This window comes from Vanacampus margaritifer, chromosome 6 (assembly GCF_051991255.1).
Source record: "Vanacampus margaritifer isolate UIUO_Vmar chromosome 6, RoL_Vmar_1.0, whole genome shotgun sequence".
In the NCBI taxonomy this organism is placed as follows: Eukaryota; Metazoa; Chordata; class Actinopteri; order Syngnathiformes; family Syngnathidae; genus Vanacampus; species Vanacampus margaritifer.
This window is the reverse complement of record NC_135437.1, coordinates 14,711,446-14,724,710: the sequence shown is the minus strand read 5'-3', so window position 1 is coordinate 14,724,710 and position 13,265 is coordinate 14,711,446. Positions and strand designations below refer to the sequence as shown.

Below are 13,265 nucleotides of genomic sequence, written 5' to 3'. Positions count from 1 at the left end.
TATTACACTAAATTATTACTACTAGTAGTTCTGTTGGTTTATATTGTCCAATGTCGTGAGTGGCGCCATCACAAGTATAGTTTTTCACTCTATGGATTATTTTTAGTGGGGCCTGACCAGCTCTATCAGCTCTTTTAACCCCCCCCCCCCCCCCAAAAAGACTTTATGGGTTATTTATCATACTGACTCACAAATAAACCGGCCATCTGATATTTTTTGCTGATTTAAATTTTTTTTACTCAATGGATTATTTCTACTAGGGCCTGACTGATGAATCGACCGCCTGGTTTAATCAACTGTTATTAGGCCTTTTAAAATTGGCAAAAAGATCGGCCAATTTTTTTTTTGCCTTCTTAAATTTGTGGATTATTTCCGACCAATTAATCCCATGGCCAATTAAATCAGCCGATATTAGCCCTTTAAAATTGCCCAAAATCATCACATTTTTTTGCAGATTGTTTTTTACTCAATTGATTGTTTGTTATGATTGTGTTATTGTTAATTTTTTTATGGCATGTGTTCTGTAAAGTGCTTTGTTACAGCTGCAGCTGTTGTGAAAGCGCTATATAATTAAATATGAATTTAGTTGAGGATTTCTAGTATGGCTGATTTAATCGGTTTATATAAGCTCTTTTACAAATCTGCTTTTTTTTTTTTTTACATTAACACAAAAAATCGGCAATAAATAGGCCGATTTTTCCTTCTTTTTCTATTTGTTGTAAAGTTAACCAAAAAGCGTTTCTGTACCAAAAATAAGTTATTTTATTCATTATACAGTGTATTTTTTATATGAATTGGCTGATTAATCAAATCATTAATTTCTATTGTGCAAGGTGACGTTGATCATAAATAACTGACTCATTCATGCATGTTTCCGTGTTCGTTGACCCCATAGACCAGGGCACGGAGCGTCCCGAGACGTGCCGGGCAGCACCCATCCTATTCGGGTCCAGCCGGGAGCTGCTGTCTCCTCGGCTGGGTGCGCTGGCCCGCGGGCTGGGGATGGATGGCGAGCTGGTGTCGCCGCTGCTGATGGCGCCGGTCCACATCGACCTGTCCAGTTTGCATCCCGACCTGCTGAGCGAAATCCAGCACGTGGTGATCGCCCAGGACAGACTCCTGCTGCACCTCAACCAAATCATCGGCAGAGGTGAGTAGAAGTTCGCTTTTAGCAAAAGCAGAACCACGACACTCTGACAACACAAAAATTGCCGTCCATGGGTCAAATTCGTACGCAACACAACAACCCTGCGGGACGCCTAAACCCCTCCCCACCCCGCCTCCTCCAGCCCTTCCTTAGCTTTGAGATTAGCCCATGAAGGAAAAGGAGCCTCCAATTTTCGCCGTGGTTTCACCGCGACTAATTCCTGCGGCGCTCGCAACCCGACACTCTTGGCCATCTGCGACGGCGTGATAGAGGAACGTCGCGCTCATTTCTTTCCCACCGCCGCCCCCCTGAGAACTCCCATGCCCGCAAACTGCAGCTATAATTCATTGAGGGGGGTGTTAATGAATAAAGCCTGGTGTTGAGTTACTCTTGCACAGACATAATCAAGTCGCATGCTGTATATGGAGGTGTATAAACATGGAATATCATGTTAACATGCTGCATTGCAGTTGCGTAGATATTAAATATGATGTAAATATGATTTCCTAAATGTGTGTAATATTCCCACAGGTCACTTTGGATGCGTCTTTCATGGAACTCTACTGGAGCTGGACGGTCAGAACCAACACTGTGCCATCAAGTCTCTGAACCGTAAGCTCCTTCTTCTTCTTCTTCTACTTTTTTTTTTTGTATATGTTTTCAAAATGTTAGTTCTATGTAGTTTTTGCCTAATTTTTTTATTAACTTTCACATGTTTATTTTTATTTGATTATAGTAATCAATTTTGTAACTATTCACAACTTTTAGAATTTTGATTTATTTTTTATGAACTTCTATGCAAAATTATAATTTTTTGACTTCTACAAACATATTCAGTTCCAAATAACTTGTTTTTTTTGTACATTTTTTTTGTTAGTGTCATAATTGTTGTTTAGCTTTTATGTAATTGTTTATTTTTATTATTTTAATATAATTTAAAAAAATTAAGACTTTTTTCATGAACTTTTAAATAAATTGTGTAAAAAAGGTGTATTATATTAAATATTTTCACATTACATCCAAAATCACCCTAAAAAGTATTACTTTTAATATGTTTGCACATTTATTTTGTTTTACTTTTTTAAAATGTATGTATACATTTGTAAAATTAAATAAATAAATACATTTTTAATTAGTTTTTAAATCATTTTTGGGCTACATTATAATGTTTTGTTTTGTTTTTGGGGAAAACTTTTTAAATAGATTAGTCTGTTAATCATTTATTTTAAACAGTGATTCACTTGTATTTTAATTTGCTGGATTACCTTTTGACGGAGATGCTTGCACTCTAAAATAATCTCCCAAAATATAACATATTTATATAATAACAAGCAGACAGTAACAGACATTCTGTTGCCAACCCAGCGAGACGTTTCCAATCAAAGAAAGTACGACATTGCAATCACGTTACCGGAGAATCACTTTATTTATTTATTTTTAATCGTAGGGGGTCTAAAAGTGATGAATTAGTGTGGCCTGGTGAGGATTTTAATCTAGTAAAAATGACAGTAAGGGAACGGGATGGGATGAGGTCTCGTCCCCTGGGATCTCAACCTTTTGATTCATCATCTCTTTGTTGCCTTTTGTTCCACGTGGAGGCTTCTTCCTGTCGCTATGACAACCAGTCAAAGGCCACACAGGACCTCACCTTCAGCAATTACATTGTGATGTCCCACTTTCATATAGAATGTGCAAAATTGGCAAAATGGGCAATTGGTGTCGTTACGGGGTGGAGGAGGGTTACATTTCCTGGGCCATCATTTCACGCAGACGGACTGACCTGCTTACAGAGGTGCTTGCTTACTTTTCCCCCCAAAGGCATCACGGACTTGGAGGAAGTGACCCAGTTTTTGAAGGAGGGCATCATCATGAAGGACTTCAGTCACGCCAACGTGCTGTCACTGCTGGGCATCTGCCTGCCGCCCAAGGGCTCGCCGCTCATGGTTCTGCCCTACATGAAGCACGGAGACCTGCGCAACTTCATCCGCGACGAGAGCCACGTAAGAACAGCGAAAAGAGTTTCCGGCCTCTAATTGAATTACGTCACTGATTGGTCCGTCGCTGTCCCGCAGAACCCGACGGTGAAGGACCTGATGGGGTTCGGGCTCCAGGTGGCCCGAGGAATGGAGTACTTGGCCAGCAAGAAGTTTGTCCACAGGGACCTGGCGGCCAGGAACTGCATGTGAGTCCAAACATATGACCCGTGGGCCAAAACTGGTCTACCAGAGGTTCCAGTGGGGCCAATTTGCCAAGTGCAAAAATTACATTAAATTTATTAACTAATTTGCTCCCAAAAACGTATAAATACGTACTATTTCAAATATGACCATCGTCTCAAAAACGTATGTAAGTGTTTATGTTTTTTTATGCTAGAGCAAACAGAAGGTTTTGATGCAGCCTCTGAACTGAAGAGAACGCTTGAAGCAATGGTAGTTATTACAAAAACGGCCAGCAGGTGACAGCAGAGTATAAGAGATCAACTAGGGCCTTGTTGCAAAAATCTATTTTTCCCATCGTTTTAAAGAGATTTGTGAATAATGATGAAACTTAGCTATATTCTAATGCTAATTGCTGCAAAACCCAAACACATAGATAGAAATATGGAAAAAGAGACTCTAATTTTTATTTTGGTAGGTTCCCTGTTTTTATAGCAATAGAACAGGATATTCTGTGGGCCTTGCAAAATCAGTCAAAATCCAGTAAAATAGCCAGGAGTGAATGAGTTACCTGCAATTTTCAAGTCCTTCTTTTAAGTATCAGTACAACTTTTTAGATACAATTGGAGAAAAATAATTATCACGTCTGTAATAATAATCGAAATGAATGCAACAAGTATTACAAGATAAATGCTCTGTGAAAGCTAATTTTAAGTCCATATCAACTTTGATAACAATTGTTATCATATCTACGACAGCATACTATAAATTCATTCCGTTTGCTTTTGTGCCGACAGGCTGGACGAGAGCTACACGGTGAAGGTGGCCGACTTCGGGCTGGCGCGTGACGTCTACGACAAAGAGTACTACAGCGTCCACAACAAGAGCGGCGTCAAGCTGCCCGTCAAGTGGATGGCGCTGGAGAGCCTGCAGACGCACAAATTCACTGCCAAGTCTGACGTGGTACAAAAACACGCTCATACCTTGATTTAACAGCATTCGAACAAAATGTATGAATTTCATGTGTTTTGACATTTGTTTGCGTTTGCTCCTCAGTGGTCGTTTGGCGTGTTGCTATGGGAGCTGATGACCCGCGGGGCGCCGCCCTACTCAGATGTCAACTCATTCGACATTACCATCTTCCTCCTGCAGGGGCGCCGCTTGCTGCAGCCCGAGTTTTGCCCCGACTCCCTGTAAGTGTCATTCCGCTCATCCCTTCCTATCAACAACATTTAAAAAAATATATAATGTTATTCAGTGCACACCACATCCATTTTTCTAATGCAATTATGATGGCTGTCAATTATACGTAGATTTTTGATATTCGTCTCTATCAAATGTGGAAAGCGGGGTTCCATAGTAACATGAAAATATATGGAAGTTTAAAAAAATAATAATAATCAAAATAATAATTTACTTATTTAAAAATGGTTTAAAAAAGTTAAAATAATTGTTGTTTTATTTTTTTTTATGTTTTACAGCAAAACAAAAAACTATGAAAGAAAATGCATTTTATAATGCATTTTTTTGTATTTAGTTAAAAAAACATGCATTAAATAAAAATAAAAATTGACTTTATAAATTTTTAAGATTAAAAAAGATATGTAAAAGAAAAAAGAAAATAATTCAATTTAAAATAGATCAAATGTTTTTTTTTTAAATGTAAGATTAAAATGTTTAAAAAAATAGGAATAAAATAAATGAAAGGTAAAATATTTTATTTTTATTTTTTAAAGGTAATTAAAGTTTAAAAAGTATGGTGCCAGGGTATGAATTTATTTATTTTTTGGCTAATTTGTACCCACAGTTTTTCATCTGTACCCACAGTTTAGCACGTCAAGTTTGAATAAATATGCTAGACAGTACAAAAAAAATTATAAAAATAGCTTTAAAAATATTTTTTAAATGGTTGAATTAAAAAAAAAAAAAGGAAAGTTTTTAATATGCTGATTATTCCATTGTCATACAAAGTATAATAAACAAAATAATTATAGATCTGGAAGGCTCTAATCAAATTGGAAAAAAAAAACTTGGGTGTGATTCATTAAAATTATATTTTTGACCTTACTCTTAGTGAAGTTTTGAAACCCTCTCAAAGCAAAGACACCAAGAAGTGAGCATCAAGTGTTTCAGTGTTGATTTGTATCAGCAGTCTATAGAAGCAGACAAGCAAAAACACGCAACATGAACCGAACATGACATGGCAGCTGCTGGCCAAGGCTGCTCTTTTTCTAAACCGCCTCTGCTCCTGGAAATCGGATGCCGGCTTTCTTTTACCTCGTTGTATTGTTGCTTAGAGCCCGTTACGTCGGCATTCCAGCCACTCTCATCAGGAAGGCCCATCAATCAGGCAAAATGTCAAAGCCAGCAGAGATTTGCTATGTGTCTTCCCTTCTCTGTCAAAGGCTATTTTTTTTGGATCCGCTCCTGCTTTGACGGTGTAAGCGTTTCCTGACACATGAGCCAAAACCTGATTTAGGACAATCATGTTTGTTTTTGTCAAATTTGTCCCTATGACCTCCCATAGACAAGTTGTTTAATTATAATAGTCAGTGGACTGCCAAAATAAAACTCAATGTGGAAAGTCCGCATTTAAAAATGTAGTGGTATGAGGAAAATTCTAAATTCATCCACTAAAACCATCAGATTAAACATGTTCGCAAACAGACATCTCCAAAATCCAAATTTTCCACTCTTATGCGTGGTCTCGCCTCAACCCCCTTTCACACTGCCCATCTATTCCCCGCCTCAAATTGAACCCCTGCCGTCTTCCTTGCAGCTACACCGTAATGGTGGATTGTTGGCACCCGAAGCCGGAGCGCCGTCCGTCCTTCTCCGATTTGGTGTCCAGCATCTCAACGATCTTCTCCAGCTTTAGCGGCGAACACTACGTCCTGCTCAACACCACCTACGTCAACATCGACAAGATGAGCCCCTACCCGTCCCTGCTCGCCACCAGCGACCCGGCCTCCTCGTCCTCCTCGTCATCCGAACCCTCCACCTCCGCCTCCCTGACGTCCCACCCGCTCCTGTTTTGCCACCGTGAGCGGGACTGTTGCGCCTGAGGATTACGAGGGAAAGAACTACTGTGTGTCCCAACACTGGACAATGGACAAGCTCTTAATGTATATAGATGGTTGATCGTCTCAACTTGTTGACTTCCTGGACGTTTTTGGGAGGACGTCGGAAGAATTTGAGGAAGTGTGTTGCTTCCTTCTTGTTAATGTGAATACTGTTGCGTGAAAAAATGTTGCAGCTCTGCGACAAAAGCGAGACAACCGTCAATAATTCATCTTCTCAAGACTTTTTTGCTTTTCGAAACTCATCCCCTTAAACCTGTGTCACTTAGCAACATGGAATTTGGTAAGCACGTCCATCATCAGTAGACCCGCAAAAAAATATGTGGTTCGAAACAGTCAGTTTAGGCTCGTTTACGGGAATTCTTCCAAGACGAATGAGTTGGCATGGTAGCACATGCACAGTTTCGAAAATTCAGACCCTAAATCCAGATTCACCTAGTAACATGAGATTAGAGTAGACCCACAAAAAAAAAGTCTCACAAGAATTCTGCCAGTTTGGTTTGAAGCAGCCATTTAATACTCATTTTGGCCATTTGTAGGGGTCCTGCAAAGACGAAATTAAACTGAAGATTTCGTCAGATTGCTAATAAATTGAAGGCAAGTACACTAGAAAAGATGGGTGACGTGAAATTGTAGGTTTTTTGTTGTTGTTGGTTAGCATGTCTGCCCACAAAAAAGATTAAGAGCCATGCTCCAGGAAAAAAAAAAAAAACTCAAAATCCACAATTTTGGTTTGAAGCGGACATTTTAGGCTCATTCTAACCACTTCCGGTACTCTTAACTCGAGATTCTTTATTTGAATTTGATAGGCTGTCATTAGTAGGCACACACAAAAAAGTCGCAAGAAAACATGTACAAAAAGACGAAGGAAGTCAGCCATTTTGTTTTCAAGCAGCCATTTTAGGCTAATTTTGGCCATTTCAAGGGATCCATCAAAGACAAATTTCTCCTTGTGATTTTGTTCTCAATTCTAACATATTGAAAGCATGTATATTTGACAATTGGATGATACGCAATAGCAAAACATTTGATTGTCTTCGGTCATCATCAAAATAATCATCACCATACTTCAAAATCACATAACAACCTTCAAAAAATAGCAGAGTGTCCCCCAAAAAATTACAATTAAACACAGAATGATGCAAGATTAGTTGTAAATTGTAAAATAAAAATGTTAGTTTTTTATCAGTTGCCGCATCGACAGACTGAATGTTTGCTCTGAGAAGAAAATGTCTGTATTATATTTGTAGCGGCGACACATTGACGACGAACTCACTGCCACGTTGTAAATAAAAACACGTCGAGTCATGTTTAGCCTGACGTTAGCCACTTTCATTGTGGAAAAAGTGTGTGTGCTTTCTGTTGTACGTTGTGTGTGTGTGAGTGGGTGCGAGTGAAAACAAGCCTGGAGGTACATGTTCATCTTCTTACGTGATGTTACAAATAAATCCACATGAGTTTCCAACGTGCATGCTTTTCTTGCTCTAATTGAATGTCTTGCGTAAACGCACCTGTCCTCCAGGTGAATGCACCACACTTTCGTGTAATTACACGCGTGTGAATTATGGCCACTGTCATTCTTTTCGCAGTTGTGGGCCTGATAGACACATACGCAATCATATGCTGACAATCGTGCAGGTGTGGGGAGGATAACAAAAACATCAAAGTGGTTGTTGGGCCTCAAATGCCTGCTGTCGTGTTCACATACGCGTCCTTTTCTCATTGGCTGAGGATAACCTCCAACCTATGACCTCATGTTGACGTCTCTTGACTTATGACCCCCGCAGGTACCGTCTAGACAGCCCTCCCAATCCTTGTTTGATCTAAGCTAGTCGTGACAGTGGCTTTGAGGCTTTTTGGCTGTTGTCTGATGCATGTTTTCATGTACAGGTATGTTATAACTTTTTTTCATAATTCAGCCCCCGGAGCCAGTTAGCAACATGAAATGAAATTGGTGGGCATGTCTATTACAAGTAAACCCATGCTTGAAAAGACTCGGAAGTCTGCCAGTTTGTTTGAAGCGGACATTTTAGGCTAATTTCCAAGGAGCAAACTTGTCTGCTCTGTAGCACCTACGGGAATGTTTTGAAATTTTTTACCCCCGGAGCCAGTTTCATTTAGCAACATGAAATTTGGTAGGCATGTCTATCAGGAGTTAGACAGGCAACAAAGTCATACCAGAAAAGAGGAATCATTTTGGTTTGAGATTTTTATTATTATTATTATTATTTTCCACACCCTGGAATGTTTTGACAAATCATCCCACAGAAGACAATTTGACCTAGCAACAGTGAGTCTGTACCGGTTTGTCTATTCCAAGTAGGCATTGGCTGTTATCGGTTTGACGGAGTAGTCACGGTTTCAATAACTGGTAATATTGGCTGTCACTGGTAATGAACTCTCCATTTTTTTGAGGGGATGTCTGAGTAGGGCACAATTTGATTGGCTACTTGCAGAGTTGAGTAAATGATCCGTCTCTTTGAAGGTAATTGCCTCCAATCAAGTTTTTTTCTCCCCCAAAAAAAGAAAAGAAAAAATGTGCCAGCGCTGTGGATAACTAAAAATAGCTCACCAGTGATGGGACACTGTGACTTACTAAGAACAATTAAAACGGAATAAGAATGTTAACATTAACTTATTTATTTAAACTTGACTTCTGTACTAAATATTCTATATTTTGTTTAAAAATAAAATAAATGATGTTGAATGTTTTTATTTATTCAAATATTTTGAAAAAAAAAAGGTCATTTTAGATGTAATTGTAATCCCGTGAAACCGCAATTTATTTTTTTCACGGTTATCAGAGTCAGAATCTTAATGCCTAATTCGCAGTAAGATCACAAAAAAGACTCAAGAAGCCATGCCCAAAAATACACAGGAAGTCTGCCATTTTAGATTTTAGCGACCATTTTAGGTCTCATTTTGAAAGATCCTTCAACGACCAACTTGGTAGCATCAGTTGTAATGTTTTGAAAATTTAGCCTCTTGCTGCCTGAATTTTCATAACAATTAGGGACAAATTCAGTTTTATTCTATTTTAGCCATTCCCAGGTGTTCTTTTTTGTCCTTGATATGATGCCATAAGGGCATCCAATATTAACGTTTAACTCTTTTACCTGACTTCATTTTATTAGTGAGCAGTTGTAACCAAAGAACATGCGCCACCCCACTGTGCTCTTTGAGCTCAGCTACAGCAAACATCCTGTTGGACATCATTCAAAATCAATATGTTCTCCTTACAACAGTTTGCAGGTGACATTAAGAAGATAAAGCGCTTCTACGGAGGCCTTTACAAACAATGAGCGATGACAACAGAGCGGTGGTCGTCATTCGAGTGTTGTTTACATAGCCACACAAAGCCGTTAGCTAAACGCTCGACTCCTTCTTTACACCTGTGCCACATGATCCATACTTGAAGCACAGAATCAAACGTAAATGAAAAAACATGGCTGACAATTTTGACCTGGAAAAGGGTGGCTCACCAACAGTGGTGCATTCATGACTGCTGGGAAATATGTGAAATACGCTTGGTTTATAAGGTTGAAACTCATTAACTTCATTAAAATGGGGGAAAATATGTTCAAATAAGAATTTGTTGATGCACGGTATGTGTGGTATGGTACGCTGTGGTACAATATGATATGACAGGATGCGGTTGTGGTATGATACCGTACAAAAAGACACAGTTTGATATGGTACGTATCAATTTGCTCTGAGAAGAAACTCTGTGCCGTTCCCAAACCTTTTTTTTTTCCTGGCCAGAGATTGGATGTTTCCAACTTTTCACATTCATGGAATGTAGCATGAGATACTAGACTGGCTGATTAAGTAGACCGTATACAACTTTTCCTAAGCCAATGGAAACCTGTGGAGCAAAGCACACTTGCTGGACTTGATGAGCAATGAATAAATCAATTAGGATACAGTTTCACGCACACATGCACACACGTCGACACGCTGCGTTTGTGTGTTATCATCAGATAAAGCCACCAAAAGAATGTCAAGTAACATTCTGACCTACTGAGTCAACGTGCACCCATTCTAAGCTGTTAATGGGCTTTGGCATGAGAGAAAGCAGGGAGGCGGATGGCACCGAGTGGTAAAACACACACACACAAACACACGCGCACTCATGCTGAAACACCGCCCCCTGTTGACAGGCAGTGCATGTGCAGGGTATCACATTGTGCATTGTCTTACCGTGTCATATATTGTACTGCACTATACTGTACCAGAAACTATTGTATCTTAAGGTATCCTACCGAACCATTTATTTTAAAATCACATCATGTCGTATATCGTGTAGTATTGTTCTTTTATGTAAGGCCGACATTTAACATGTCAACACCTGAGGTTGTTTTTGAGTTGTTTTGGTGCCATTTGAGTAGCTCTTCTCATGAGGTCAGCTCACATTCCTCAAGCGGGCCCGTCTGATTTTCCACACCCGAATCATTCCACCATCACTCATCCGAATGTGTAAAACGGACAGGGAGTGTGGGCACACGCGGCCAGGAATTCCGCGGGAGTGCAGTCAGACTCGGACCCCTGATGAGAGCTCATATCTTCTCATAACTTCCCATATCTACTCCTAACTTTTTTACATCTTGTCAAAAGTGAGACACACAGAAAGACACAGTGAAGCTGGAACTACTCCTACTATTGGATGATTATTTTATATCTTTATTATAGTTTTATTATGTCGTGTCTTCGTAACCCACTTGCTCATTTTGTCATATCATATTTTTTTGTATTGTATCATGCAGTACTAGTACTACACTTTATCTTAAACAGTAATATCATATTAGATTTCCTCACATCAAGTAATTTTCCATAAGCTATAAAGTGTTAATAAGTAAATTTGTATGTTTTGGGGAATGCAAATGTTGCAAAAAAAAAAAGTGTTAAGATAAGAACGAGTCATTTACAACGTTAGCATCTTATGCTTGCGGGCCTGAGTTTTGCTAACTAAGCTAACTATGTTAGCGAGTTGCTATGTTATCTATTCGAATTCAAAACATACGTTTTATGTAATTCGTGTTCCAAACAACGTAAAAATGCACTTTATGATGTGATAATTTGTATTTTATTTCTGTACATTTTGGGAAAGGTGTATGCTAATTAAGCTAGAAAGCAATGTCAGTCCGACATTTTCAACACAGTGCTAATGTGCTACTGTATTTGTGTGTTTGTTTATTTCAGTTTGGCAAAAAGAGAGAAGAAGAAAAAGAAAAAACAATAAGTGGACCCTAAAGGCCATAACAAAAACTTCCCCCCCAGCTCCTCCAAACGTCAGCGTAAGAACCCAATTGATTTTTCAGGGAGATGCTGGAAGTAGCTGGCGGACAAAGGTCGTATTGGGTTTTTGCCTTTTGTCTGCACTTTATTATCTGAGTTTCCTGACCGCTAATGAGCGATCCTGACGAGGTCTGCAGCGCTTTTTCCGTCTGCTTGCTTCTTGGAAAACTGACTAACGCCAAGAAGATGGTGAGCTCAGTAGAAATAAAAGACACCATCTTGCTAATGCATCAATCTGTCACATTGGAGCTTCTTACTCACCTTTTAATAAGCTCACTTTCTGTTAGTGTAGCAGTCTCAACACTGTCAGGTGTGTCTCCGCCTTTTTTTCTGCTCGCAAGTGCTGCCAAGGACATTCTGGGAGACAAAAAAATAAGTTACACTGTAGTCTTTCAACCTCACACTTCATTATGCTGTGTCTTTGATATTCCCTCGAGGTGATGATTGTCCAGGCGGGAATAGTGACATGACTCAGCAGAGGCTGACGCTGAGTCACAGTAGTCCCCTTTCACAAGTCCTCAATGCTGCTATGAGTCCCTTGGCCACACTCCGTGGGATATTTTCAAGTTTGAGGCCGCTAGAACACCTCCTCCGGCTTGCTTCGTCATTTCAAATCTCCAGCTCGGTTGCCAGGCAACTCGTGTGGCATCTGGTAGTGCCCCCAAGCAAGGCACCAACTCCACCCAACTGCTCCAAAAGTAGTCATGATATCATACAATAAGATGTAAGGTGACGCTATGTGCTACAATACGATACAGCACTATACTATATACTATACTATGTCATGTGACACAATACATCACCATACAACACAATATTCATGAAAGCTAAGAAAGAAAATTAAAATCGAAATTGAAAAAACATTTTGTTCATTAAAATAAAAACAAAAATGCTTTTTTTACGTTGCCATGGCAATGGCACATTGTGGAGTATTGTAGTGTAATATTGAGTAGACAGTGTATACATACATAACATAACTACTATGTTGCTTTTAGATGCGAGTCACCCTACTTATGCATTTACTAAGATACGAGCTGTTGTTTTCACTTGCGAGAGGTAAAAAAGAGACACGAGCACATCACAGTGGCAATTCAATTCAACTCACTTTACAATAAGCAGCAGTTTGACAAGTTATCCAAAAGAAGCGTCAAACTGCATAACGCCACTCCCAGTTGAGGTTTACAAACAAAAAGAATAAGAATGCTGTGTATTAAAACATAGCTTAACCTGTGGAAAGTCCGCTTTGCTTAATGCTAACAAGCGGTGCAAAATGCCATTGACATGCTAACGGTGCGTATCAATCGTCGCAGATTTAGAATTAATGGTATTCAAACAAAAATGGTCACATACAATAAATAGATAATATAACAATAACATATATAGTATTTATCCTCTCTTATAATAGAATATTAGCATCTTACTGAGTCACTTACAGTAGTAGCAGCAGAAGAAATCTATTCTTTGTATGTGTCTGCATGACTATACAGTATTCCATAGCCGTATAGAGAGAGAGTTTGGCTAACTCGGGCTGTGTCTGAATGTCCACGCTTATCCCCTAACCCCTCATTCACTACATAGCCCGGCACT

At 39.3% G+C, this 13,265-nt stretch overlaps 1 protein-coding gene across 2 annotated transcripts in view; it reads left to right on the top strand.

The window, feature by feature from the left end:
* Window positions 1–7,852, top strand: part of met (MET proto-oncogene, receptor tyrosine kinase) — a 58,291-nt gene extending 50,439 nt beyond the window's left edge. For both annotated transcript variants that reach the window (XM_077569210.1, XM_077569212.1), the window contains exons 16-22: window positions 896–1,150; window positions 1,679–1,759; window positions 2,966–3,147; window positions 3,220–3,329; window positions 4,101–4,266; window positions 4,360–4,496; window positions 6,083–7,852. In XM_077569210.1, the coding sequence (XP_077425336.1) occupies window positions 896–1,150; window positions 1,679–1,759; window positions 2,966–3,147; window positions 3,220–3,329; window positions 4,101–4,266; window positions 4,360–4,496; window positions 6,083–6,368 (1,217 nt within the window). In that variant the 3' untranslated portion in view covers window positions 6,369–7,852. The remainder of the gene's footprint in view (window positions 1–895; window positions 1,151–1,678; window positions 1,760–2,965; window positions 3,148–3,219; window positions 3,330–4,100; window positions 4,267–4,359; window positions 4,497–6,082) is intronic.
* The last annotated feature ends 5,413 nt before the right edge of the window (window positions 7,853–13,265 follow it).